The sequence below is a fragment of the Pongo pygmaeus genome, chromosome 9 (assembly GCF_028885625.2).
Source record: "Pongo pygmaeus isolate AG05252 chromosome 9, NHGRI_mPonPyg2-v2.0_pri, whole genome shotgun sequence".
NCBI classification, from domain to species: domain Eukaryota; kingdom Metazoa; phylum Chordata; class Mammalia; order Primates; family Hominidae; genus Pongo; species Pongo pygmaeus.
Window position 1 is genome coordinate 108299223 of NC_072382.2, and position 25718 is coordinate 108324940.

Sequence of the window (25718 nt, forward strand, 5' to 3'; positions counted from 1 at the left end):
AGAAGACAGCTGAGTTATGCCTTTTCTTTGTCATATATATTTGGGGTACATAGCACCACAGTAATTATAATGTGTGCTCTTTGGTTTTGCAAGAGGACTAAAGAGATATTTCATGTTAAAAAAATTCAAAATTGGCTTTTTCAAATATTGTGTTAGCAGCTGCATCTGCAGCCATAAAGGTAATGCATTATGAACATCCCATTCACTCCTATATTCTTTCCCCCATTCTTTCATCTATTATTCATTCACATTCTTAAGCATTGTTATTCACCTTCACTGTGTGGAAAAAAATGCTAAAAGAATGTTCAGACTCCTTTTTGGTATTATTTATTGATTTAAGTATTTTATAAGTGACAGTTTGGACACTTTAAAGGTAAATAAATGCATGACTTAACTAGACAATTTTGTAATGAATTATGTAAATATAACACACAACTATCATTTCCACTTTGTTTTATAAGAATCCCACGTTTCCATCACTTATTTTTCATATACGAATTCACCTTGTTCTGCAGTCTGTAAATGCAAAGACATTTTACATCATGAAACATGCTATTTACATTGTGAATAATTAAGAATAATAACAAATAAAAGAATGAGTAAAAAGTGGTGTTACATGAAAAGCAAAGAAGATATTGTGGATATTTATAATCCTATATGAGTTATACTTTTACATGTATTATTCTTAAAATTCTAGTGAAATGAGGCATATTTTATCATTTCAATCAGAAAAAGTTTCTTTAAACCTGTACTACTAGATAAAGAAAAATATTTTAAAATATAATATGAAATACCAAATGAAACTTTTTAAAAATTAATGGTACAGGTTTAAGCGATGCATTCATTTTTTAAAAAAACAAAAAATAGTTTGACATTTCAAAATATATGCAATTTAATCATGCCCTACATATATATTAGTATATTTACCTGGTATTAGTTGATGACATTATAATTTAAGTTTCTGATAACTCAATTTTTAAAAGATATTATTCACAAAGTAAATCTAATAACAAAGGAGCAGATGTACAATATAATTTACATTGCAAGCCAAACCAAAAATTTAGACCCATGAAATTGCAGCAAACAAATTAGCCAAAATGTTAAAATAATTCAGGTTAAATGAAAACCACCCCATGCAGAGGATGCTAATGAAGGCCGAGCACATTATAACTGTGTGTTTTTATTAAGTGATTTTGGAAACCTATTTATTATTATATAGTGCCTGAAGACTTGATGGAAATGCATTGGCTGTTAATTTTATGCATTGAAGTGAGTATTAATAGGATTATTACTATTAGGATATTATTATTAGGATGATATTTAAAGTACTGTTTGGGAAATGAGACCCTTTGGTTTTGTAAAATGGCTACTCACAATTGAAGAGTCAGAATTCAGGTAGGTTGATTTTGAAATGAATATGTATTATTTCTGGAATGCACTTAATCAGTATTTTAAAAGCAGAATGAGACAGTTTTGTCACTTAATTACCGAAGTTATAATGTAGCTACAGGCAGCTGTTATAAAACTTCTGACTTTTTCAAAGGCAACATTCTCAGGAGGACTTTTTTTTTTTTTAATAAAGAAAAAGCTTTCCATCCAACTTGAAGAAAAATCAGAAAGTATTTTTCTCCATGGACCATTATTCTATTTGAACCTAACCTGAATTCCCTCATAGTCAAAACCTGCCATGATGATGTGAATTGATTTCCGCATAGTCGGAGTAATTTTTGCTCCAAATTCTTAAAGGAGACAATGAATTAGTAGCTTGTAAATTTTGCAGATCTGGGCCTTCGATAACTTAGTAGAAGGCAATAAAATAGAGGGAAAAATGGGACTGTGGATTAAAACTGTTCAAATTTCATCTTATTTTCTTCTGTTTTTCTCAACCATATTTCTATTTTTACAATCATTACTAAAATATTTCCCTAAAGAAATACAAATGGTAAAGGTATTGAAAGTCATATTACTTTATCTGAACAAGTATTAAGATTGTCTATCATTTCAAGACAAAGGTTTTCTTAACAGTGAAAATCACAGGAAGAAAATAATCAGTATTTTCATAGGTACCAATTTATATGGTAGCTGCCTGTTTTTTCACAATTTCAAAATAAGTCAGTATAGGATAAACAAAAGTTAACAGAGAAATTCGTCCCTTTTGAAGTTTTAATTTTTTTCAAATATTTTATACCCCTTTGACTACCTCATCTGTTAGAATTTAAGACCCCTGAGGTACGTAACAAAAAAGTCCAAGTAAGAAATGAGAACCAAAATTCAAGGGTATTTAACTCATTGAAGCATATCTTTCCACAGAGGAACAAATCATGTTTTTTTCTATATAATTTTCTATTAACACAAACTTATGTCATGAAGATAATTTATTAAGTGATTTGAATATAATCTTAATACATAAAAATAAAAAACCAGAAAGAATACAATTTTAAGTTTGGGAGATTATAGATTCTTTAAATCTTGTTCAAGATTTTTCAAATTATTATAAAGTCAATGAGAAATACCTACAATGGGAGAATACCCTTACTCTTAAAGAAGATATTTGACTTATTTTCCCTTAGGAATCAAATACTCTGCTAAAAATGATTTAATTTTCCCTGAAAAATAATGGCTTTGGATTGAGATTTGTGAATGTTTGATCTCTTGATCCAAGCTGTACTTTTTTTTTTTTTGTATTTAATAAAATGGCAATTTGTAAATTCTGATGAATACTCAAAATTGTAGATAAAAACAGCTATCTGAATATAGGTTTAAAACCTCAAAGACACAGAGCTAAGAAATATGGAATACATTGTATATTGCTTTTTCAATAGAGTAGACATAAAATTGATGACAAATGTTTCCAAACCCTCAATAAGAACTCAAAACATCATACTATGCCAAGCTGAATTACAGAGGGGTATCTAAGAAAGAAGACGGTGCATCAGTTATCTCTAGATAAAGAGCCAGTAAAATCAAGTTGCATTTGATGTATACACCTTATTGGGAGTAGTTTTCAGAAAGCAATTTCCCTACAAACAGAAAAAGCATTTTTTTTTTCTATTTCAGTCTTTACCAGTGTGGTACTCACATAAAAAAAAAAAAGGCTACTTAAAAATAAGAGGTTTTTCTAACTTAAGACATTAGTAAGGGGGTAAAAATAGGAGATTGTCCAAACAGATTGACCCTGATACTTCTTGAAAAAGTGTTTAAATTCAATGAAAATGAACACACATAGACTTTTATAGACCCACATTTCTCTTGACTGACAGTCTCTGGAAGTCAAGGTCCCAATTCTCTCGGTCACTTCTATCCTCAACTGATCTGCATCTACGTGCTCATCTTCTTTCCCCTTTCCTCACAAATCCACAAAGTGTTCAATCATGTGAAAGTGAAAAAGGGAGGCCCCAGCCCAAATAGTAAAGTACTATTGTCATTTATCTTATAAGAGCTGGAAAGAAATAAAGCAAAGAGGGAGGGAAGGAAAGGAAGGAAAGGAAGGAAGGAAGGAAGATAGGAAGATAATTCAATGGAAAAAAGAGGAGCTAAGCATGCTAACAAGTTTTAAAGCCTAATTAATTTACTGCACATAAAACTTATATATATAAACCATTCATTTCACATTCATCAAGAATTTTATTCATGAACACCAAACTCAACTGATTCAAGCTATAACCACACTTGATATTTGGACTCTTGCATGGTTTCTCATTAGCACAAAAAATATACTAATGTTTAATTAGATAATGCAGCAAATATTGATTGAAGACATAACACCAAATTTTCCCAGCAGATAATAAATTCTGCACTGGGGAGACATCTATGATGTGACAAGTTCTTTTTGTCCCTTTAAATATTCACTCTAATTAGCATATTTATTAAATTTCTTGTTTATCAAAGTTTTAACATGCTGAATTTCATGGCATTCTGTCATTTTTATGACATTCTGTTAAATATAAATACTGTGTTTAAAAATCTATTTATCCTTACCATTTATTTTCAGCTTGCTTCTAGGTTAACAGGATTAGACAACAGACCTAATTTTGATGTAAGCAAAGTCTGATTTTTGTGTCTCTTTCCATCTTCTCTACTGGTATCCATTCCTTTCTCTAAGTTGCATTCCAGCTGAATCCAACTAAATATTTCATACATGTTCATAAAATGGGACTCCTCCTACAGCCAGGTAATCATTTGGATTTTAGCGGGAGAATTTTTTTTTAGACAGAATAAAATTGTTTTTAAGGATCAAATGAAAAAGCAATGAGCACCTATTATTTCAGGTCATTGAGTTATATAACAAATAAATGAATTTTATGAGTGCCTGGTGACACACTTGAAACAAATTTTACAAGAGGAATAGTAATTTGGGCTGTCATCCACTAATAATAATTTTTACACAAGAACAAAAATAAAAGAATTTTTCTAAAAATCCCCCTGAATTACTTTAGATAATTATACAGTCCTCTAGTTTATCTAGACCTTCTTGGCTAGAGTTTGATCTACCATCAGAAATAATTTCTTCTTTTTGAGAATACTTTGTAGTCAAAGAATACAAAAGCAATTTATCTGAGAGTCCAAGCCAAGGTTAAGTTTTGGTTTCAGTGTGGTAATTTCTACCAAAAAAATTCAGAAGGAGGGTTTCACATTATTGATAAATCAACTAGGTGTTTTCATATTTTGCTTCATTTTATGGAAATTTTAACTTAAAAGGCCAAAGAAGGAGACAGCCTTTCAAGTGGTTAGATACATAAATATTGATCCAGATTGCCCAAACCTCAGAAGAAAGTAATATTCATTTGCTAGCCTTTAAAGAGTGATACTCACCATGAAGAAATACTTCTTGGGAGGCAATAAAAGTAGAATTGCTGTAGGAATTGAGGTTTCATTGCATATGGAAATGCATAGTTTCTTACTAGTCAGAGGTGATGTAACAATATTCATATTTGTTGTTCAAATGATTTGAACATAAATCGGTTTTGACTTAGATTTTATTCCGAGAAGTTTACAATGCATTGTTCTATATTCTAATGTGAACAAGCTGAAAATACAGTATTGACTGTTATCCATAATGTTTGTTATTTAGAAAAGTGTAATATTTTAAGTAAAATGATATTGCCAAATTTGCAAACCCTGGCTCAATGCCACAATTTGTAAGTCTGTCATATTTATGATATTTTTTTCTGTAACAAATGGAAAATATAAAGTAAAAATCACTTAAATGTAATTCACAATTAAGTGTTATCATCAGAGGATAAAACTCTAAGGAACCTAGAAACAAAATTAATTGAATTTCTTATTGCTGAAGAAGTTGACACATTCAGAAAACTTTCAAAAGTCTCTGACATTCTAAGTTTTGGATATGAGTGAGTTGACTCTTTCAGGACAATAAATCTTTGTCTTAAATTCTTTTTCTAACTGATAATTTTGATTAAAAATTGCTCAGGTTTGTTCCTTCCTTTTAAAGTTTCTGTTCTAAACAAACTCTATATGAATTAACCAGTTACATGTAAGTGAAAAATCTTTGATGATTAAGGTACTACTTAACCACTTCTTTTAAGTTTAGAAGATTAGAGTCTTCATGTCTCACAGAATACCATTAAATGCTACGGGGTGATTCTCTCTCCAGCTCAAATACTCTGGCACATTCCCTAAGAGATAGATGGACATTTTTCTGCTCTAAAGTTCCACACTTGTTTTGCTAGCAGCCAAACCCAATTTGAGAAGAGTGTGAAGAAGAATATGGCATAGAGTACAGCCGCCAAAAGAAGTTTAAAAATTTCAGGACACAAAATAAATATTTCCTATTATTTGTGATTAAATTTTTCAACTAAGGGAATATGTAATTTCTTTAATGTCAGAAGAAAAACAATTTTTTTTAAATGATGCATAAGACAAAAGTATATTCTTCTCACTGAATGCTAGCTCAGCCAGGCATGTTATAAAAGGAAAAAATATAGTTTGTTTTAATATCACTTGCATAGTGTTAGTCTGTTTTTCTATGCTAATTTTAGCAGGGTTTTCTGTGGCATATGGCAGAGCTGGTATTTGGCCTTCTTTGTTCCTTCAGCCCAGATGTTCTGACACTTTCATTTACCTTCATCATTGTAACCAAGACTAGTTCTATCTGCCACTTTCAGAAAGCATCTATTTGTAGCTCTGTAAGCTTCTATCCCAGCTTCACTGAGATGTGCAGCTGCCGAGAGGTTGGCACTACCTCCTAGGAAAACTAAAAATGGCTTGTGAAGGGTTTCTCTTTTTTTGTCTTTCTCTTTTCTTTTTAAAAATGAGTGACCAGTAGTGAAATAAATCATTTGGCTTTCATTAAACCAGAGGTGTTTGTTACAGAAATTGTCTCTCCTTTAAGAGTCTCTACATCTTCCTGAATAAAAAATTAACTCTCTTTACGTCATCTCTTCTAGAGCTCCTGCCCACCTCACTCACTCCATTTGTCCCTTTGTCCTGAGTCTGCTATGTAAATGCCAGGCAGCAAAATGCAAAGAAGTGTCTTCAGAAAATGAGGTGGTGTGAAGAAACAATTTTGCACATTCCTGATTTTATTCCAGTTCTTGCTTTCCTCTTAGATATAGGTTTAATGACATTTAATAGACCACAGTAAAAATATATTAAGTAGAATTCCTTCTTTATCTGCAAATAGCGAAAAGTCCACAGAGGAAGACTGAATATAAAGTGATTTCTTCATTTTAAAAATATGTATCAAAAGAATCAAAAAGAAACTATTACTTAGACCTGCCATTTGGTTTTTTTTTTTTCTGCTTTTAAATAATAAGCAACAGTACTTAAGTCTAATATAAAGAATGATCTGATCAGCAACTAGATGAATTAACTGGAAGGATAAATTCAGTGTAATTTAATAGATTCAAATTAAATATTTTCCATTATTTATTTAACCCAAAACCATTCTTACTAAGGATTTAAGGATCCAGTGATATACAAGAGGATAATTGTCAAAGCCTCAGTAAATCAACAGTCCTGTTTGATTTTGATAGGGAAATTTTCCGAACTGTGGGCAGGAGGATGCTAAAATTAAGTTTTGCTATGAGTAATAGAAAGGTAAAGACAATATACTACCAAACACACCCACCATTCAAATGTGTTCATATTCATGTTTAGAGGATTGTTTACCTCGCAGGGCAATGATAGGAGCTGTCATCTTATTTAGATGCTTAGGAATGAATCCTAAGCTTATATGCTAAATAATAATCTGATATTTAGATATTGTTCAGAGTAAACATAAATTTACCAGTTGATTTTAGCTGTAATCCTTATACATTATTCTAAATCATGGAGAAGTAAATTTAACTACTAAAGAACTGATTATCATTGACTATGCCACATTCTGTTAAAATTGTATTTTAAGTAGACTAAAAACATGATTTTTTCATTTTGAAATCTGAAAGCTTTAGTGTTTTTTCAGTATTACTGAATAATCATTTTCAGACATTTATTTATTGTGCTACAGGTGACTTTCAGTCAATCATATTCTGAAGTCAAAATACTATCATACTTACCAAAAACTTGTGTAGCTATCATTGAAAACAGTAATAATGAGCTCTTTTATCTTTACTCTTTCATCTTCCAAGACCGTATCAAACCAACATTTGAATTAGTTAATCTGCCGCAAGACCCATCTATATTTTTGCAAAGCCTACTTTCTCAATCACCTCTTCCAACCTATGCCCTACTTCCACTCATTTATCCATCCTTAACTTCTTCTTTACTATTATATACTACAAAGATCCAAAAATTGGGCAACATTATAAATAATACACAAATCTCTTTGACAGAAATAGAAATCATATTTTTATAGCCATTTAAAAAATTATGCACCAGAAATAATCTGATGTGTATTAATCACTTTACGGCATGTTTGCAAATGAATAACTTCTGAGATAGATTAAACATGTCATTTGCCCAAATATTTTTAATCTGAGTCATTACTTGCTGCTCATTTTGCTACAGAATAATGAATATCTTTAAAAAGTCCACACCAGCTATATTATTGCTTGTATAAAACATGTTTCTGTTTTCACAAAGGCTCTATGAAATGCAAAGAAGTGCAAGCTTCATATGGCATCATCACCATGGCTTAAATTATTGCTTGAAAGGTTGTTATAAGGTATTGCTTGGAAATCACTTTTCAGATAATGTACAATTCAATATGAAAAGTACATAGTGAGACTAAGTATTAAGTTGATATCTTTTCATAACATAAAAATCAAAGCATTCAGAAGTAAGGCTGTCACTTTGATATTTGCTTCTGTGTCCCAAAGGTCATAGTTTCTACCTCGGTGGTGAGGATTAGCAAATGTTGTAATATACTGCACAGCTCTGGCAGTAACTAAGAAAATGGTACTGTATCTAGTATGCCTAATAGCCCTATAGTGAGCAATATTCATCCCTCATGCTTATCAGTGTTGACGTCTGTCTCTAAGTTTGAAGATTTATGCTCAGAAAGAAGACCACAAATTGGAAATCGAAGCTAAAATTAAAATTTGTGAAAGAAATAATGGTATGAGGCCTAGAGTATTTAACTTTTCAAAATAACTACAAATGAAATAACATTACTATCCCAGTCAACTTGTGTATTTATTCCTAGTAATTGGGATTATTTGAATACTTTTCAATGATTCCCAAGTCTGGCTGTATATTAGCATTACTTAGAGTGATTTTCTAAACACAGATTCCTAGGCCCTACCTGAGACCTACTGAATCCAAATCTCTGAAGGTAAAGACTAGTCTTCTGTATTCCTAAAACTCCCTACGGAATTCTTATGAAGCCAGCCAGATACTTCCAAGCAGATCAGTTGAACCACTGAACTAGGTCATTTCTTAATAAGGATGGGATGGCAATGAGGTACTTAAACCATGATCTGGTTATAACATATTAGAAATAAAGATGCAAACTTTACTTCACTGCCTTCCCAAGTCCTTCCAAAGAAACTTATTTCTTTCAATCATGAAACATCTACATTCAATAAACACACATACACACAAACTAAAAATATTAATCACTTTATAAAACTATTTTAGAATATGGGATTAGCTGTGATACTTCCTGTGTTATAAATGTATCAATGACCTTTTTTAATTAAAGGAAAGAAGGAACAAAAGAAGGAAGAAAACAAGGGATGGAAGAACAGTAATACGCAGGTTTCAATTGTTTGGATCAAGTGTGAGGAAGGAATTTTGCACACTATCTCAATATAGCCTGACAAGATTGTTAATCTGTACGTAATATTGGTGTCTGCTCTTCATTCACCACCATGAGGATCTTGAAATTGAGTCCATAGCTGGGGTCAACTTACCCATTTAACAATAAATTTTGTTCAATCACATGAACACAATTTATGTGTATGTTAAACCAGCTGGTTGTGGTTTAGGAACATTCATATCAAGAGCTGCCCATAAATCATTTAGAAATACGTTAAACTTTAATAATTCAGTCTCATGCATCATGATTTTTGGGCTATATCTATTATTAAGCTATGCTTATAGAAGCCTCTGAAATGACATAATTTTTGTAGTTGAAGGTCTATAATAGTAGAAACAACTAAGCTATGATATAGGGCTTGGTTCTTGAATTTGAGTTTCTAGATATTGTCAGCTGAAAGACACCTGGTGCTACCCAAAGCCTATTCAGAGTCATTTATAATTAATTTCAAAGGAACATTCAGTGAAGTTGCATGAAGTGCTTGGAGTCAGACTGTGTTTTGAAGAAAGAGCAGAGGGTGAAGCTGCAGATATAATCAATGCCCCGGCACATCCAGTTCATTACTACACCTCAGAAATACATTGTTGTTCAGGCCTGACTGTGTGTGGTCCTTCCTATCTGCCTGAATGAGGCACCAGCAACCCTTTCTGTAGCCATTCTGGGTTCAGAAGCGAAGAGAGAATGCTGTTTGCTGTGGCCAGGCTTGAGGGGGTAAGATGGTTTCTAGTGACAGAATGGAGTAAGAAAGGGTCCAGAATGGGCTGAGTCATTCTCAAAACGACAAGACAGAAACCTGTGTGTAAAAGTTTTACTTTTTGTCTTAACCATCCACAACACCTGCCCTCAGAAAGTCAGGGACCCAAGGAGCCTTCAACAAATATATTTAATGATGGTCATAATTTTGAGCTCCTGCTTGATGCCTTACAACTTTAGATATACAATTTCATTCAGCAGCAGTATGATTCTGTACAAAACACAGAGCCTGGTGGGGTGTTCAGAATTCTCCATGGCTTTGCCTTTTGTTATCTATCAATTTAATTTTGCTTTATTGCTGGAACTCTTTGGAGGCATTTGCAAAATTAAAAGTCTTGCTCCCCTTGTGAATGAGATTTTGTTTTTGTCCTCTTTTGCTTTGTTTTTCCTGGAGAGACACGCACATTCACACTAAACTACTGTGTCCTGACACCATTGTTACTGGACAAGAGGAAGGAGTGCAAGACTGTGAGAAATAACATTTGAAGTGCTGAGCCTATGGACCCACTCTCAAGTCTCAGGCATCAATGTCTGTCTCAGAGTCCCAGATCAAAGCTCACTTGATTCCACATAATCAGATATTAAAAGGAAAATCTGAAATTACTTAAAATATAGAGCAAGAGATGAATATAAAGGCAGATTGTAGGCAGTTGGGTCCCATGTTACCTGGAAGCTATGTCTTCTTCCCCTTCTCTACATTATATAGACAAGAGATCCAACTACTATGTTTCTGAGGCATATTATTATTTTTTATTATGGCCAATGTTACCTAATGATTAAGGTCCACAAAGAAGATACAGGGTAGTACATTCTGAGTACATATTGGGGGATTCTGATTTTGTTAGATAACTGATTTATTTGCAAATGATGACATTCTCTCCATCAAAATAATCCTGATACTAATGTGATGCTTTGGTGCTAATGGCTAGTTATAAGGTGCCTTCTTCCAAATAGCAGCTTAAAAGAATATTAAAATGCAAGAGCTATAGATGCCAAATTATATTTTAAAGTATCCCTTGCAGAGTGGGTTAAAACCATTTCCCCAATTTAATATCATTTGGTTTCTAAGGGAACATCACATAAATTTCTTTTATCTGCCATACTAAAATGCATGCTGTTGGTAATAGTTTGTAAGTAAGTGAGAATACTGTATAGATAAAAGTCATATGAAATAATAAATGCCACCACATTGTTACAATCACAATTCCTAAGAGAAGAGATGTAGATGGCATTGTGTAGGACAAATAAAAATATAATTCTTTCTCCATCGTCTAACTTCTGTGATTGAAGTTTGAATGAACAGACATTTTATATAGTACCTCATAAACATATATAGCAACACTGTAACTACAATAATCAACTATAATAGATTAGCAAAATGATAACAAATTGGACCATTATCTCAGACTATAGCTTTGAAAATACACTTAGATTATAATGTATGAAAAATGTAGTTGACATCCTGTCAGTGATACATAAGAAATCTCTGGCATGTTCTTCATCGTGACATTTATGGCAATGTAAATTTTTCCTTCTCTAAGTAAAATCATATAAACTAATACAGAATTTGTGATTCTTCTGACAAATTGAGATATACAGTACTTCTCTCCAGGCCTATCACTAGTAATGAGGTGGATTTCCAATGATGCTTTTCAAATATGCTTCCCGTAGATATTCTTAAGTATGGAGATAATAAATATGTGTTTAGAGTAGTTGCTTAGACAAATCTTTACAAAAAGTGAGAGAAATAGATTGGATATTCCTGGAAGTCCCTTTCAGCCTTATGGTTACAAAACACATTGTTCATCACCAACATTTTATTGATTTAATATACCATAATAAGTTCTAAGTTACTGAAGACAATAGGCATACATGACATCAGTGAGCTTGTTCTCTCCCCATGCTCCAGTGCTACAAGGAGCCCATCAACATTGCTAAGGCATTTTCTAATATAAGCATGAGGATTGAGGTGCTCCCAGCCTGCTCTGCTCATACTGGCTGTAAACCTCCCCATTTTCCAGAGACACAGGCCCACAGAAGAGGGGGTCAGGCAAAGGTTTAGAGCTCAAGGTCTATTTCCTGTCTTCTCCACATAAAGAGTGTTGCACTCGTGTCCTTGTAAACCCTCAGGGCAAGAAAATAACTCAAATTATAAAAGGGATCATGATTGTAACAAATATTTGCATATCTACAAATGCCTTCTAGCCACACACATAGAAAATTTAAAAACATTAAATGAGCCTCATAGACTATATTGGAAATTAGTAAATATATTCCTTAACTGAATTATGTCATAACCAAACCATAATGCAGCCAAAATCCCTGAACAGAAAAGAATATTGCATTCAGTAGACATAAGCTATCAATGAGTAAGAAAATGACCTCTCCAAGGCTTCAAGGAAACAAATGCTTCCAGCTTGTTAACCTCAATAGAAACTTAGATTTTATATCTGATCCCAAACAGGAAAACTCTGGACACCTGATGCTCCTAATTTTAGTGTGAGCCAGTAATATTTTCATGCAGTATTGATTAATGAGAACAGGTCTTCATTTGAGCAGGACATGCGATGGAATCCTATCTGTAACTATAATGATTACTAGTTCTGAAGATTATACCTACTTCAGTATTCATGAAAGTGATTCACTGAATTTAAAAGCCGTTATCAATCAAACTGCAGAACATTTTTTAAAACCTCAAAGCCATAAAATACAGAGGTTTCCTTGCTTTGTGTTGTACAAGAAGAAACAACATTCTTGGCAAAATGTCCTGACACTTCTTTGTCACTAATGCCAATATCCAGGAATTTGCTCTCAAGAATAGCAGTCGGCTCTTAGGAGGCATCAATTGGGGAAGACGAAGGGGGTAACTAACATGTCATTTAGCTGAATGCTGTTTATTAGAATGCAGTTTAGTGTTGCAAAAGCTACCTATATTTATAACTGCTAAGTTGAAAAGGATCCAGTGTAGCAAAGCATTTCATTTTAACTGATATTTGTTAGAAGGTGGCAAAAAGACCTTTCTTTAATCTTGGTTACAGATACATCTGGTGTTAGGAAATTCCATTTCCTCTGGATTCCATGCTACATTAATTAAATCTAAAAGATATATTTACTAAGCAGACATAGAATGCTTTCTTGGTATCTGAAATCCTTGGTTATATGTATTCTCAGTCGAAGCACTGATCTCTCTAAATAAGGGAAACTATATTAGATTAATAGGTTAGCATTATATATAATATACTAACAATACAGAAGCAGATTCTGAAAATCTAATAATGTTGTGTGAAATGTGTTATCTAGAAGAGATATGTATAAAAATAGGTAATATCCCTAAAATATTTTGCCGAGTTACAGTTCTTCCAGTTGGGAAGTTTACCACACTGCCATGATACATGTATGAAATGTCTGTTCAGAAAAAGAAACTTAGAAAATATTCCTCAACCACCAACTCACTAAATGTAGGAATATATAATCAAAACTGGCTCTCAAAAGTGGTACAAATATATAGGGAAAGATACTTGTATGTGTGATAAACAAGAAAACATGGAATCTATTTATTGGTTAGTTCTGAAAGGGGACCCACACTTGTAATTAAAATATATGTGTATATATATGACCAAAAACACTCATATGAATGGACACATCTTATTTCCCTCATCCTCCGGCTTTTTATTGACAGCAGTCACCTCCACCTTTTAGTAGGATTATTGCCTGACATAATACAGAAATTTTGCTGCTTGCTCTCAACAAAGCAATGAAAGAGACACAATCTCTTTCCAGCCCCCTGTGGTGACCCATGTTCTGGGCTTGTGCTTTTTGGAGGAGTCTTTGATCTGTAGCAGGTCTCAGAGGCTTGTCTCCCGGAGGAACATGGTGCCGATGTTGTAGGAAACCTTTTTTATTCTCGACGAAGAAAGAGAAGGCTTTGGTGGCTTTGGACCAGTCCTTACCTCCAGGAAATAGCAGATCCCAGGAATTTCCTTTGGAAAGTTGTCTGGAAGCTCTTCACGAGACCGCGGAATGAATGTGAAACTTTCTTCTCGTTTTAATAATCTAAGAATAAAATACAGAGCACATGAATCAAGTAGGCCAGGGAAATGTAAATACATGGACAGAAATTTTAAAGGCTCAGGAAGCCTATCTCTGACTGTTCATGGTAACACCTCTATTTCTTTGTATAGATGTGGCCTTCATCAGATTCCAAATGCTAGGAAATGTTATAACTCAGAAAAGATCCCTTCATGTGATAATAATAAAACCCAAAGCTGAGTATGGTACTACCTGAAAATATTGTTCAAGATTGATTTCTTTCTAAACAGCATTCCTTGAAAATATGTGTTCAAATGTTATTGTTTTACCTAAACAAATGTCCAAGGAAACTGCATAATACAGGTTTTATTTCAAGCATGCAGGATTTACCTTGTCTGTTTTTAAAACCTGCCCAAATTCTAGTGCACTCCTTTTATGTTTGGTAAACCGTAAGCTTTAAATGTGTGTCCTGTATGTAAAAAACTTTAATCAAGTATTTAACTTTGTAGAACAACACTTAATGACTCCCAATGTCTCTGATACCTGCTTGCTGATTTCTAGCCAAGCATGCTATCCAAACTCGATAGCATTATTGGTTAAACAGCTTGATTCTTCTCTTCCAGTCACACATAAAGACTCTTTTTCAAAACACTAACATTGGAATAAATTTATTCTTTAAACTTGTCCAGTTTCATGAAAGGTTCAGTTTGATACTTGTATCTAAAAGTGTGGCCCAACAATTCAATTTAATTCAACAGCTCTTTATAGACTATTTCTTATTGCCCAAGAAAAGCCTCCTAGAGACTTCTGTGAATATAAGAAGTGGAACACATCTAAAAAGCTCACAGTTTTGTCAACAGATATAGAAACAGAATAAAAGATTTAAAAAAAACCCAATAAATGAACAAAATACAGGGTAATATAAAAGTGTAGAACAGAATAGGCTAGATGCCATCAGAAAAGTAGACACGAAAATTGCAGAAGTCTAGAAGAAAAAATGTATTTGCAGTGGGAGGACCACAAAGCTTTCATGGACTAGATGTTATTTAAAGGCATATACAGTTTCAACAAGTGGATAAGGAAAACAATGTAACCAAAGGGTTAGAAACAAGAATATTGTGAAGTTTCTAACCATATGATAGCATTACCCAGTGAGGTAAGAATGAGGGTTAAGGGTGGGGCAGTAGGTTAGGAAAAAGTTTTAAAGCCCTAAACTAAGAGTTTAGACTTTATTTGGAAAGCACCTTGGATCCAAACCCATTATCTTTTTCTTAAAAACAACCCATCCTCCTAAGACAGATTCATGTTAGCAGCAGCTCCAAGTAGGAGATAGGTCGGGGCAAAAGAAACAATGAGCACAAAAATAAAGGATGTGTGAACATATAAGAACATTGCACAATCAATTATGAGTATCTCTAAGGAGAAGAAGAAAATATTCCTCCTTGAATGCTATTAATGGATAGAAAATATTACCTAAAACAATAGTTGGTAGTACTAATAAGTTATAATATGAGCAGTCTATATTTAATTTTAAAAACCAGAGCTATAGTATTTTGATTGCTAAAGGATATAATGGCAGTTAAAAAAAACCATAAAATGATTATGTTCATTTAGTATATAAAAAACAAGGCTCCTTCTAACATTTCAAAATTCTTTCAAAAGCCTTATCCCATTTTATTCACATAATATAGTTGTATGCAAAAGCTAAAAGTATAAACTATGCATCCAACAAAGGTCTAATATCTAGCATCTATAAGAAACATAAACAAATTTACAGGAAAAAAACACAACCCCATTAAAAAGTGAGCAGAGGACATGAACAGGCATTTCTGAAAAGAAGACATACATAAAGCCAACACACATATGAAAAAAAGCTCAACATCACTGATCATTAGAGAAATGCATATCAAAACCACAATAAGATAGATTTAACACCAGTCAGAATGGCTATTATTAAAAAGCCACGGGCCGGGCACGGTGGCTCACGCTTGTAATCCCAGCACTTTGGGAGGCTCACAAGGTGGGCAGATCACGAGGTCAGGAGTTTGAGACCAGCCTGGCCAACATGGTGAAACCCCATTTCTATTAAAAATACAAAAAAATTAGCCGGGCATGTTGGTATGCCCCTGTAATCCCAGCTACTTAGGAGGCTGAGGCAGGAGAATCACTTGAACCGGGAGGTGGAGGTTGCAGTGAGCCGACATCATGCTACTGCTCTACAGCCTGGGTGACAGAGCGAGACTCAGTCTCAAAAAAAAAAAAAAAAAAGTAAAAAAATAACAGATGCTGGCAAGGTTTTGGAGAAAAAGGAACATGTATACACAATTGTTGGGAATGTAAATTAGTTCAGCCATGGTGGAAGACAGTGTGGAGATTCCTCAAAGACCTAAAGACAGAAATACCATTTGATCCAGCAATCCCATTACTGGGAATATACCCAGAGGAATATAAATCATTCCATTATAAAGACACATGCATGTGTATGTTCACTGCAGCACTATTCACAATAGCAAAGACATGGAATCAACCTAAATGTCCATCAGTGGTAGACTGGATAAAGAAAATGTGGTAAATACACACTATGGAATACTATGCAGCCATAAAAAAAGAATGAGATCATGTCATTTCCAGCAACATGGATGAAGCTGGAGGCCATTATCATTAGCAAACTAATGCAGGAACAGAAAACGAAATACTGTATGTTCTCATTTGTAAGTGGGAGCTAAATGATGAGACCACATGGACACATAGAGGAGAACAACACACATTGGAGCCTTTTGGAGGGTGGAGGGTGAAGGATGGGAGGAGGGAGAGGTTCAGGAAAATGACTAATGTGCAATAGTCTTAATACCTGGGTGATAAAATAATCTGTACAACGAACCCCCATGACACTCATTTACAAATGTATGTAACAAACCTGTGCTTGTACCCCTGAACTTAAAAGTTGAAAAATGCTCATCTCCACCAAATTTATAGAGGGTGAAAATGAGTTCAGAATAACTTAGACTGAATTGCTCCAGGAAACAGCAAGACAGTAGTGACAATGGAACTGGAACCCAGAACTGTAAACACAGTCAAGTTTAGCCCAACAATAAATAACAAGACTATGTAAGATAGCTCTCCATCACAAAACAACTAAACTAAGAAATAATTAATGACAATAAGAATGGAAGTCATCAGTACTTTTTACTTTCTTTTCATTTTCACAAATGTCAATTTTCTTTACTATTAATATATAATCAGTCACTTCAGAAATAAAATGTAAAAAGCCCTATACAGTAGTTTAATTTAGCAGTGAATTCCACAACAATTTTCCTAAGCTCAAATAGAACAGTCATCAATGTGTAATATATAGGTGTCAATCATTGATGTCAATCAATCAACAAACTTTTTTTAGTGGTTATGACATTATAAATAGCCCTCTGAATGGAGGCGAGTAAGTGGGGACTTGCAGAATAAGTTAATCTAACTAAAAAGACAAGAAATGCTCATTGAAACAAATTAGCAATACAATGATACAACATCTGATACAATCTAAAGGAAGAAATTCTACAGGAGAAAGGGAGAGATGATGACTATGGATTTAAGTACAAAAGTTAAGAACCACATATAGCCATAGTTCAGTCTTTCCACAAAGTTTCCTTAAAGCCCATAATCAACAATTAGGACTCCACATGAGCTACATTCCCTTCTCCCTATCTTTTAAGTCCTCAAATGTATCTTTTACGGTTTGTCTCACCAAGATCTTTGTTTTGCTATAATTGAGATTTTCAACCCAAAACAAAAATGGGGTTACATCTATGAAAGTACTTGTAAATGACTGAAAGAAGATGATGGTACCAGCTGCTTCAGATGTCAGAACTTTTAAATAATTCACTGCACATTGGCTGGGAGGAAACTTCACAATGAATTGATCTCTTGACATTTTAAATAGATCTCATGTACTTTGCTAGAAATTACAGAGACAACAGTTTTTATGAAATGGTATTGGCTTTTCCCAGTAAACATTTTGGTATCCATAAACTAAATACAGTTTTAAATTTCAATAGTAAAAATGAGAGCACATAAGGATAAATTTATTCAAGCTCCTATGATATCCAGTAGTTATTACAGCAGACTTTGTAGATAAGAACACTGAAGTGCAATATTCAGTTGACTTCCAATAGGACAATCTGAAGGACTTACTGGGGGGTTTGTGGAGGAGGTCAGGGGAATCATTTCACACAGCATGCCTGTTGATGATATGAGTCATGGTGCTGAGTAAGCAATCAAATGTATACAAGGATTAGGAATTATTTAGAACCTGATCATCCCAGAGCCTCGGATCCCCTCTGAAATGCTTTATTAAGTCCAAGTCCCTGGGTTGGCTCTAAAACTCTGCCTAACAATCCATTTCTTTAGCACCTCAGGGCTGATATGGAAGCTTAGGTTCTATATAAATCTAAATTAATCCCCAGCTGTAATCCCCAGCCAGTTGTTACACACTCTGGGAGTTTTGGCAACATGTTTAATAAGCATTTGGAAATCACACAAATCCTAGTTTACCTGCCTGTCACCCTTTCTCTGCTCAACAGTTTTTTCTACAAATTGTTTTTCAAAATAAAAATCCACTGCTGCTTTGGATCAATGGATGGCTTCCAAGCATGTGCAGGAAGCTTGATTCCATGGAGGTCCATGGAGCTTCTCCATCACAGCTGCAGAAATGAAGCTGGTTTCTGACTCTCTCACCTCTTGTTTGCATGCTCGTTTCCCCCAATTTTCACCAAGCTCTGTGCTCTGTCCTACATCCTACCTTGGGAAAGGGTCTGACACTTATTCATACTGAAGTACAGATGATATAAATGTAGTTCAAATTTTAAAACAAAACTCAGAATTTTAAAAAAGGGTCAGTGAGTTCAGCAGTCAACTGGTCAACAGGTAATCATTAAGTGCCTTCTGTGAGCTAGGCCTGAACCAATCCTTTCCTATCTCTGATGATAATATGTATGGGACAGGAGAAGACTGAGAGGGAAACAAGAGAATTTTGAGTTTTGCTGAAAATGTCTTTCCATAAAGTGATTATTTTTATTTGCTAAGTTGCCCCATGGACAACCCCATGGACAGAATAAACCTTGCTGAAATGAATAGATCCAGTTCCAGCGCCTCTAATAGCCTCAGACTAGTATATATAGCTCTCTGACATCTGCACGTTTGAAATCGTTGTGTGAAATTGGAAAATCTTTTGTTTGTTTCAAGAACTGGAAAGATCTGTGTAATGTGCAGAGCTATAAGAGAGTGACATTCTCAGAATGCTGTCTACTAGAGGGTAATCACAAATTTGTCTACTCACTACCCAGCTACTGCTCACCAAGCAATACTTGAAGGGCAAAGGAAGAGGCAGTAGAATCTGATGCATCTTGTAGAGGGGTAGAAAAGATATGAGGACAGTGACGTTTTAAAGACTTTAGATGTCAGAAATACCTTTAGTGCATTCTTCTCTCAACTTGATTGGTTTAATTAGGTATTAAATTCTTGTTTAGAATTGATTTTCTCCTCAGTATTTGGCTGTTAAAAAGTAAGATGTCATTCTGTTTTTCAATCCTGTGCATGTGAATTTTCTCCTAGTCTTTCTTATCATCATCATCATCCTCATCGTCTTTCTATCTCTGGTATTGTGAAAATTAATAATAACATGGCTAAGTGCCTCTTTTTTATTTGGTGCAATGACAATTAGTGGATCCTTTTGAACTTTTTGATGTAGCAAACTTTCAGTTCTAGGAATTTTTAAAAAGTTATTTAATAATTTTGTATGCTTTGTTTTGTATGTTTTCTTTTTATGCATTTTGGCTTAGTCAGACATTGGACCTGGTGAATTAATCTTCTAATTTGTTTTCCTTTTTCTCGAATTATTCCCTCATTTTAAAACATTCCACTGTCTGGAAGATTGCATCCAACATTATTTTCCAACACGTAAAGAATTTTAAAATTTCAGAGATCTCATTTTAATTTCCACTCTTGTGGTATGATTATTTTTTCTCATGTTGTGTTCTTACTATTTTAAATCTATGAGAATATTAATCATCTTTTTATAGTTTTCTTTAGTTCTCTATATTGTCTCTTTTTCCTCTAGATATTAATTGACTAGATTTTGTTGTTTGCTTTTTTGTTTTGGTCTCTTTTTTCATGTCAAGGCATTCAACAGATTACTAATGTCTGTAAATATCTTTCTATTTAAATATAAGTCATTATGACATGGTTAGAAGGTTTGTGTGTAGCAAAATAATGTTCAATTGTAGGTTTCCCCTGACCATTTCATTAAGGTTCCCAAATATCAATATATTTACTGTTTTTCCTTTGGTCCATTTTGTCCACGTAACAATATTCCAATCATTCCTATGGGATTACACCTGGCTTCCAGCATTCTGGAAATTGAATTTAGGAAATAACCTGGGAATCTCACTGTTATGAATGTAGACTTTTATTTAATCCTCCCATATTTACCTTCCTGAATTTAGAATTCCTCTGGTTCAAAGTCTCAGGAGAACAAACCTCTTATATTTTTCTAGAGTTAGCTATGCCCCAAAATTTGTTCACCCTTTATTTATTAGTAATAAAGTTCTACAAAAGTACATGGCTACCCAGCTTGAAACTACATTTCCCAATTTCCCTAGCTACTATAGTTCTGAGTAATTATTAGGTTCCTAAAATAAGATTGACATGACAAAGTTTTGAATGGCAGAAGTGAAGTAGATTCCATTTCCCTTGGCAACTGACCATTAACAGTGACTATTGATATTGGAGTTTTGCAGAAGCAGGCTCCAGTTTTTAGCTTCCTAAGTGTCAAGAAAATGGCCCAGTACTGGTGACATGTTACTCTAACATCTAACTTCATAATCATGGGAATGCATATTTAGGCATTCATTTTTCAGTTTCCTGATGTCCAAAGGCTGGTATGGCTGTGGCCATGGCTCCTGACCTAGACTATTATAGTTCCCGTGGTGAGCACAGGGGTAGCAGCTTGTGCACCTGGCCAGTTCTATATTTTATGGGTATCATTTCAAGATATCCAGCTTAGAACCTGATTTTTATCTCTTCTCATGATTCTGTAAGCACATTATTCCCTGTATATCTTCTGACTTAAAATACCCTAGAGTGTTTTCTACCCTTGTACTTTTTCTGGAATCTCTTTTGGTCATATTTGGGATGTTTTAGATTAGCCTCCTAATTAGGTTGTGTGTGTGTGCATGCATGTGTGCATGTAAACAGGCTGATATTTAGATTTAGAGTGAATATACTTGCTTCTTACCCACTCCCTCTTCTGTAGGACCTGAGACTTCAGCCTTCTTTTAGACATTAAGCCAAATATCACTCAGGCATACACTTTCCACCTTCCTCTCTTCCATTTTTAAATCCTCTTCCAGTCTTTGTGTGTTTGCATGTGTATGCCATTTTGTTCCAACAAAATGGAAGAGAGGAAGGTGGAAAGTGTATACCTGAGTGATATCTGGAAGTCATTTTGTTGTTGTTTCAAAAAAGATTAATTATTAACTTCAGAAAAGAATAATGATAAACTCAGGGCCTCAATTTGCTTAATTAGACATTTCTGTTGTTACAAATTATTCACCTGAATATCTTTTTTTGCTAAGGAATGCATTTGGATTCTATTGTAATAGCATTGGGCACTGCATTTTTGGGTGTAGGAGAAGGATGACAGTTCTGAAAAATGAAAATAAAAAACATCAAGACACATTATGTTTTCCTAAGTGTTGTAAAGTTCCTGAATTTTTCCTATTTACCTTCTTCTTTCTACTTGAGTGGAAGAAAAGAAGAAACTCTGCCCTATATTTCTGCTTTGTGCTTCACTGCTCCAAGATCTGATGCAGTCTGAAGATAGGTCCAATGGATCTGTAGTTATTGAGTCGGCTAGACAGCCTGAAATCCCTTGAAATGCAATGATTCATTCTCTGGAAATACACCTTTCCAAATAAGGAAAGTAAGAATCTAGCTCATGATGAAATAAAACAGAAAAAGGATCTTACCAAATGTTTATGCATTTTAAGGTTGCAAATATTTTTACTTGCAGATGTTGAGGTAATTTTATAATTTGAGGCGATCTGTGGGATCTAAAATTCAGGCCAGTAAGCTCTCCTAAAGGGATAGTCTTCCTGTATGTCCCCTGCAAATGATAAGGCAGAGAGTCTCAGAGGCACTTCAGCGACACCCCTGCACATTTTTTCTGCAACCCACCCAGGAGTAGGTACTGATGGCAAAGTGTGCTTAACTATAGGTTTCATACTGTGCATACCTGATACCTGCTAGAGAGTGTACATCTTCTGGGATGTTCCTATTTGAGTGGCAAAACTAATGCCCTTTACATTCTTGAATTTTATGCTAAATAACTAAAGATCATTCTACCCCATTGACTTCTCTGGACCCTGTCAATTTTGACCTTTAACAGCCTAAAAACTCCATTTCTAGTAAATGTCAAGGAATTTAAACTTTAAAACATTCATGAAAAAGTTTAATATGTCTATAGACAGAACTTTAAAAAGAGATGATAAGTGAGAGATTAGAAAAGATAACTGTAACCAGTTCTTGTAAGTTAAATAATTTCCTCACATTTTTCACTTCTCTGACCAAAAGTCTTTCTTAAAAACAAGTTCATCATTTGCTGGTCTTTCTGTATAAAAGATAAAGTAGTGGAAAGAAGAACATATGCACAATTATTTTAAAAAATGAATATTAGTTGATTTCATTACTTAAAAGTTAGTACCAAATTAGATTCCTAGACTTAAGAATTCTATGTTCTCTGTTTTCGATATTATTCAACCAATCAGAAATAGAGTTAGCCTAAATGTATTCTAAGGAGATCATGCAAATTTTAATAACTTCAGCCCCCAAGAAGGCAAATCAACCTAGGAAAATATTTGGAGGCTAAAAAAAGGGCATACTTTTTTCCTTTTATTTAAGAGTTAAACCGGCTTCTTATATGAACAATGTTTTATAGAAAATATTCCTTGCAAATTCCACTAAAATTGTGCTTCTCAGAAATACTCATTTTTGTGGAGAGAAACTATGAGAGAAGAGAAGAGGTATGGGTAGGCTCAGTAAATCTGATCTCTTACATTTTAGAGTTTTTCCTTCCCCCATACAGGTTAGACAGAGACAAATTACTTGATGGCATTAGTTAAGTCGCTTAAATTCTCTGGTTTCTTAATTTCCTTGTGGAAAAAGAAAGATTTTACTCTAATTTATTTCAAAGATTAGTTACAGTTCTAACATTTAGTGAAGCTTGAGAATTTATATTCAGTTTATAGAGGATCATACAAAGCAGCATGATCAAACATGTTAGTTTTAGACTTGCAAATCTGAACAATTTTCAAGTAAGATCTCCAGAGGAAACACTGTCATGTTGGCCAATATCACAAAAACTGATTACAAAGCAATTTTGATTTAGTAATAGGTGACTAATGCATGAGAATCTTTGCACTTTAATAAGAGCCACAGAAAGGATTCTTAACATAGCATTTAGAGCAATCAGATTTTTCCTGATGCACAGTGTTTCACACAAAAGAGCGGTGGGAAGAACTGACTGCTAAAAGATTAAGGCCCAATTAAGACTGGTTTCAATTCTCTAGATTAAAAATGAATGCTCCAAACATACTGTATTTTATTAAATATTCAAATGTATTTAAATAATACAATTCATGATCAGTTTTTTGGAAGGTAGACTGCCTTGTTTTGAGGGGATCTGAAACAAACATATTTCCTTAATATAACACAGTACCACATACAAACAAAAAATATAATATAAAATTTTGCCATTTCCTTCAAAGGACAATGTACACACAATTGGAAAAAAGGAGAAATTTAAAACGATATAGAGGCTTGATTACATGCTAAACCTAAAAGTAAGAACTTTAAAGTTAAAAATATATTCATAAGGCATTAATTCTGAGAGTGAATAAATATGGCTTTCCAATTTCAAGGCACAGTATTAACCATACAATATATAGAATGGCTATGTGTTTTTGCCCAGTCAGCCCTGTCAATTATTTCTTTAAAGTTTTTTCATACCTTCTATACCTCTATTCCCACGATCATGGCCTTAGTTCATGACTGTACCTTAGGCTTGGAACAACGCTGTTACCTCTTCTCTTATGGTCATTTCACATCTAGGTGTTCCCTACTCCACTCCCTGTGGAACATCACTTCCAAGTAAGCTTTTCTTTGATCATGTTGTTTCCCAGCTCAAAAACATTCAGTGGGTCTCTAATAGTATATAAGATCCTCTGTTATGTAAGTTGAAATTAAATTCACGCTTTCACTGAATGTTAGTTTTATTTTATTTTATTTTATTTTTTTCTTTTATTATTATTATTATTATTATTATTATACTTTAGGTTTTATGGTACATGTGCGCAATGTGCAGGGAAGTTACATATGTATACATGTGCCATGCTAGTGCGCTGCACGCACCAACTCGTCATCTAGCATTAGGTATATCTCCCAATGCTATCCCTCCCCCCTCCCCCCACCCCACAACAGTCCCCAGAGTGTGATGTTCCCCTTCCTGTGTCCATGTGTTCTCATTGTTCAATTCCCACCTATGAGTGAGAATATGCGGTGTTTGGTTTTTTGTTCTTGCGATAGTTTACTGAGAATGATGATTTCCAATTTCATCCATGTCCCTACAAAGGACATGAACTCATCATTTTTTATGGCTGCATAGTATTCCATGGTGTATATGTGCCACATTTTCTTAATCCAGTCTATGATTGTTGGACATTTGGGTTGGTTCCAAGTCTTTGCTATTGTGAATAATGCCACAATAAACATACGTGTGCATGTGTCTTTATAGCAGCATGATTTATAGTCCTTTGGGTATATACCCAGTAATGGGATGGCTGGGTCGAATGGAATTTCTAGTTCTAGATCCCTGAGGAATCGCCATACTGACTTCCACAAGGGTTGAACTAGTTTACAGTCCCACCAACAGTGTAAAAGTGTTCCTATTTCTCCACATCCTCTCCAGCACCTGTTGTTTCCTGACTTTTTAATGATTGCCATTCTAACTGGTGTGAGATGGTATCTCATTGTGGTTTTGATTTGCATTTCTCTGATGGCCAGTGATGGTGAGCATTTTTTCATGTGTTTTTTGGCTGCATAAATGTCTTCTTTTGAGAAGTGTCTGTTCATGTCCTTCACCCACTTTTTGATGGGGTTGTTTGTTTTTTTCTTGTAAATTTGTTGGAGTTCATTGTAAGATTCTGGATATTAGCCCTTTGTCAGATGAGTAGGTTGCGAAAATTTTCTCCCATTTTGTAGGTTGCCTGTTCACTCTGATGGTAGTTTCTTTTGCTGTGCAGAAGCTCTTGAGTTTAATTAGATCCCATTTGTCAATTTTGGCTTTTGTTGCCATTGCTTTTGGTGTTTTAGACATGAAGTCCTTGCCCATGCCTATGTCCTGAATGGTAATGCCTAGGTTTTCTTCTAGGGTTTTTATGGTTTTAGGTCTAACATTTAAGTCTTTAATCCATCTTGAATTGATTTTTGTATAAGGTGTAAGGAAGGGATCCAGTTTCAGCTTTCTCCATATGGCTAGCCAGTTTTCCCAGCACCATTTATTAAATAGGGAATCCTTTCCCCATTTCTTGTTTTTGTCAGGTTTGTCAAAGATCAGATAGTTGGAGATATGTGGCATTATTTCTGACAGCTCTGTTCTGTTCCATTGATC

The 25718-nt window shown here is 34.2% G+C and overlaps 1 protein-coding gene across 1 annotated transcript in view; it reads right to left on the reverse strand.

Annotated features, from left to right (window-relative positions):
* Positions 1–314: 314 nt before the first annotated feature.
* Positions 315–25718, reverse strand: part of GUCY1A2 (guanylate cyclase 1 soluble subunit alpha 2) — a 372058-nt gene continuing 346654 nt past the window's right edge. Inside the window, exon 8 of the mRNA XM_054439506.2 lies at positions 315–14026. Within this exon, the coding sequence (XP_054295481.1) occupies positions 13819–14026 (208 nt within the window). The 3' untranslated portion in view covers positions 315–13818. The remainder of the gene's footprint in view (positions 14027–25718) is intronic.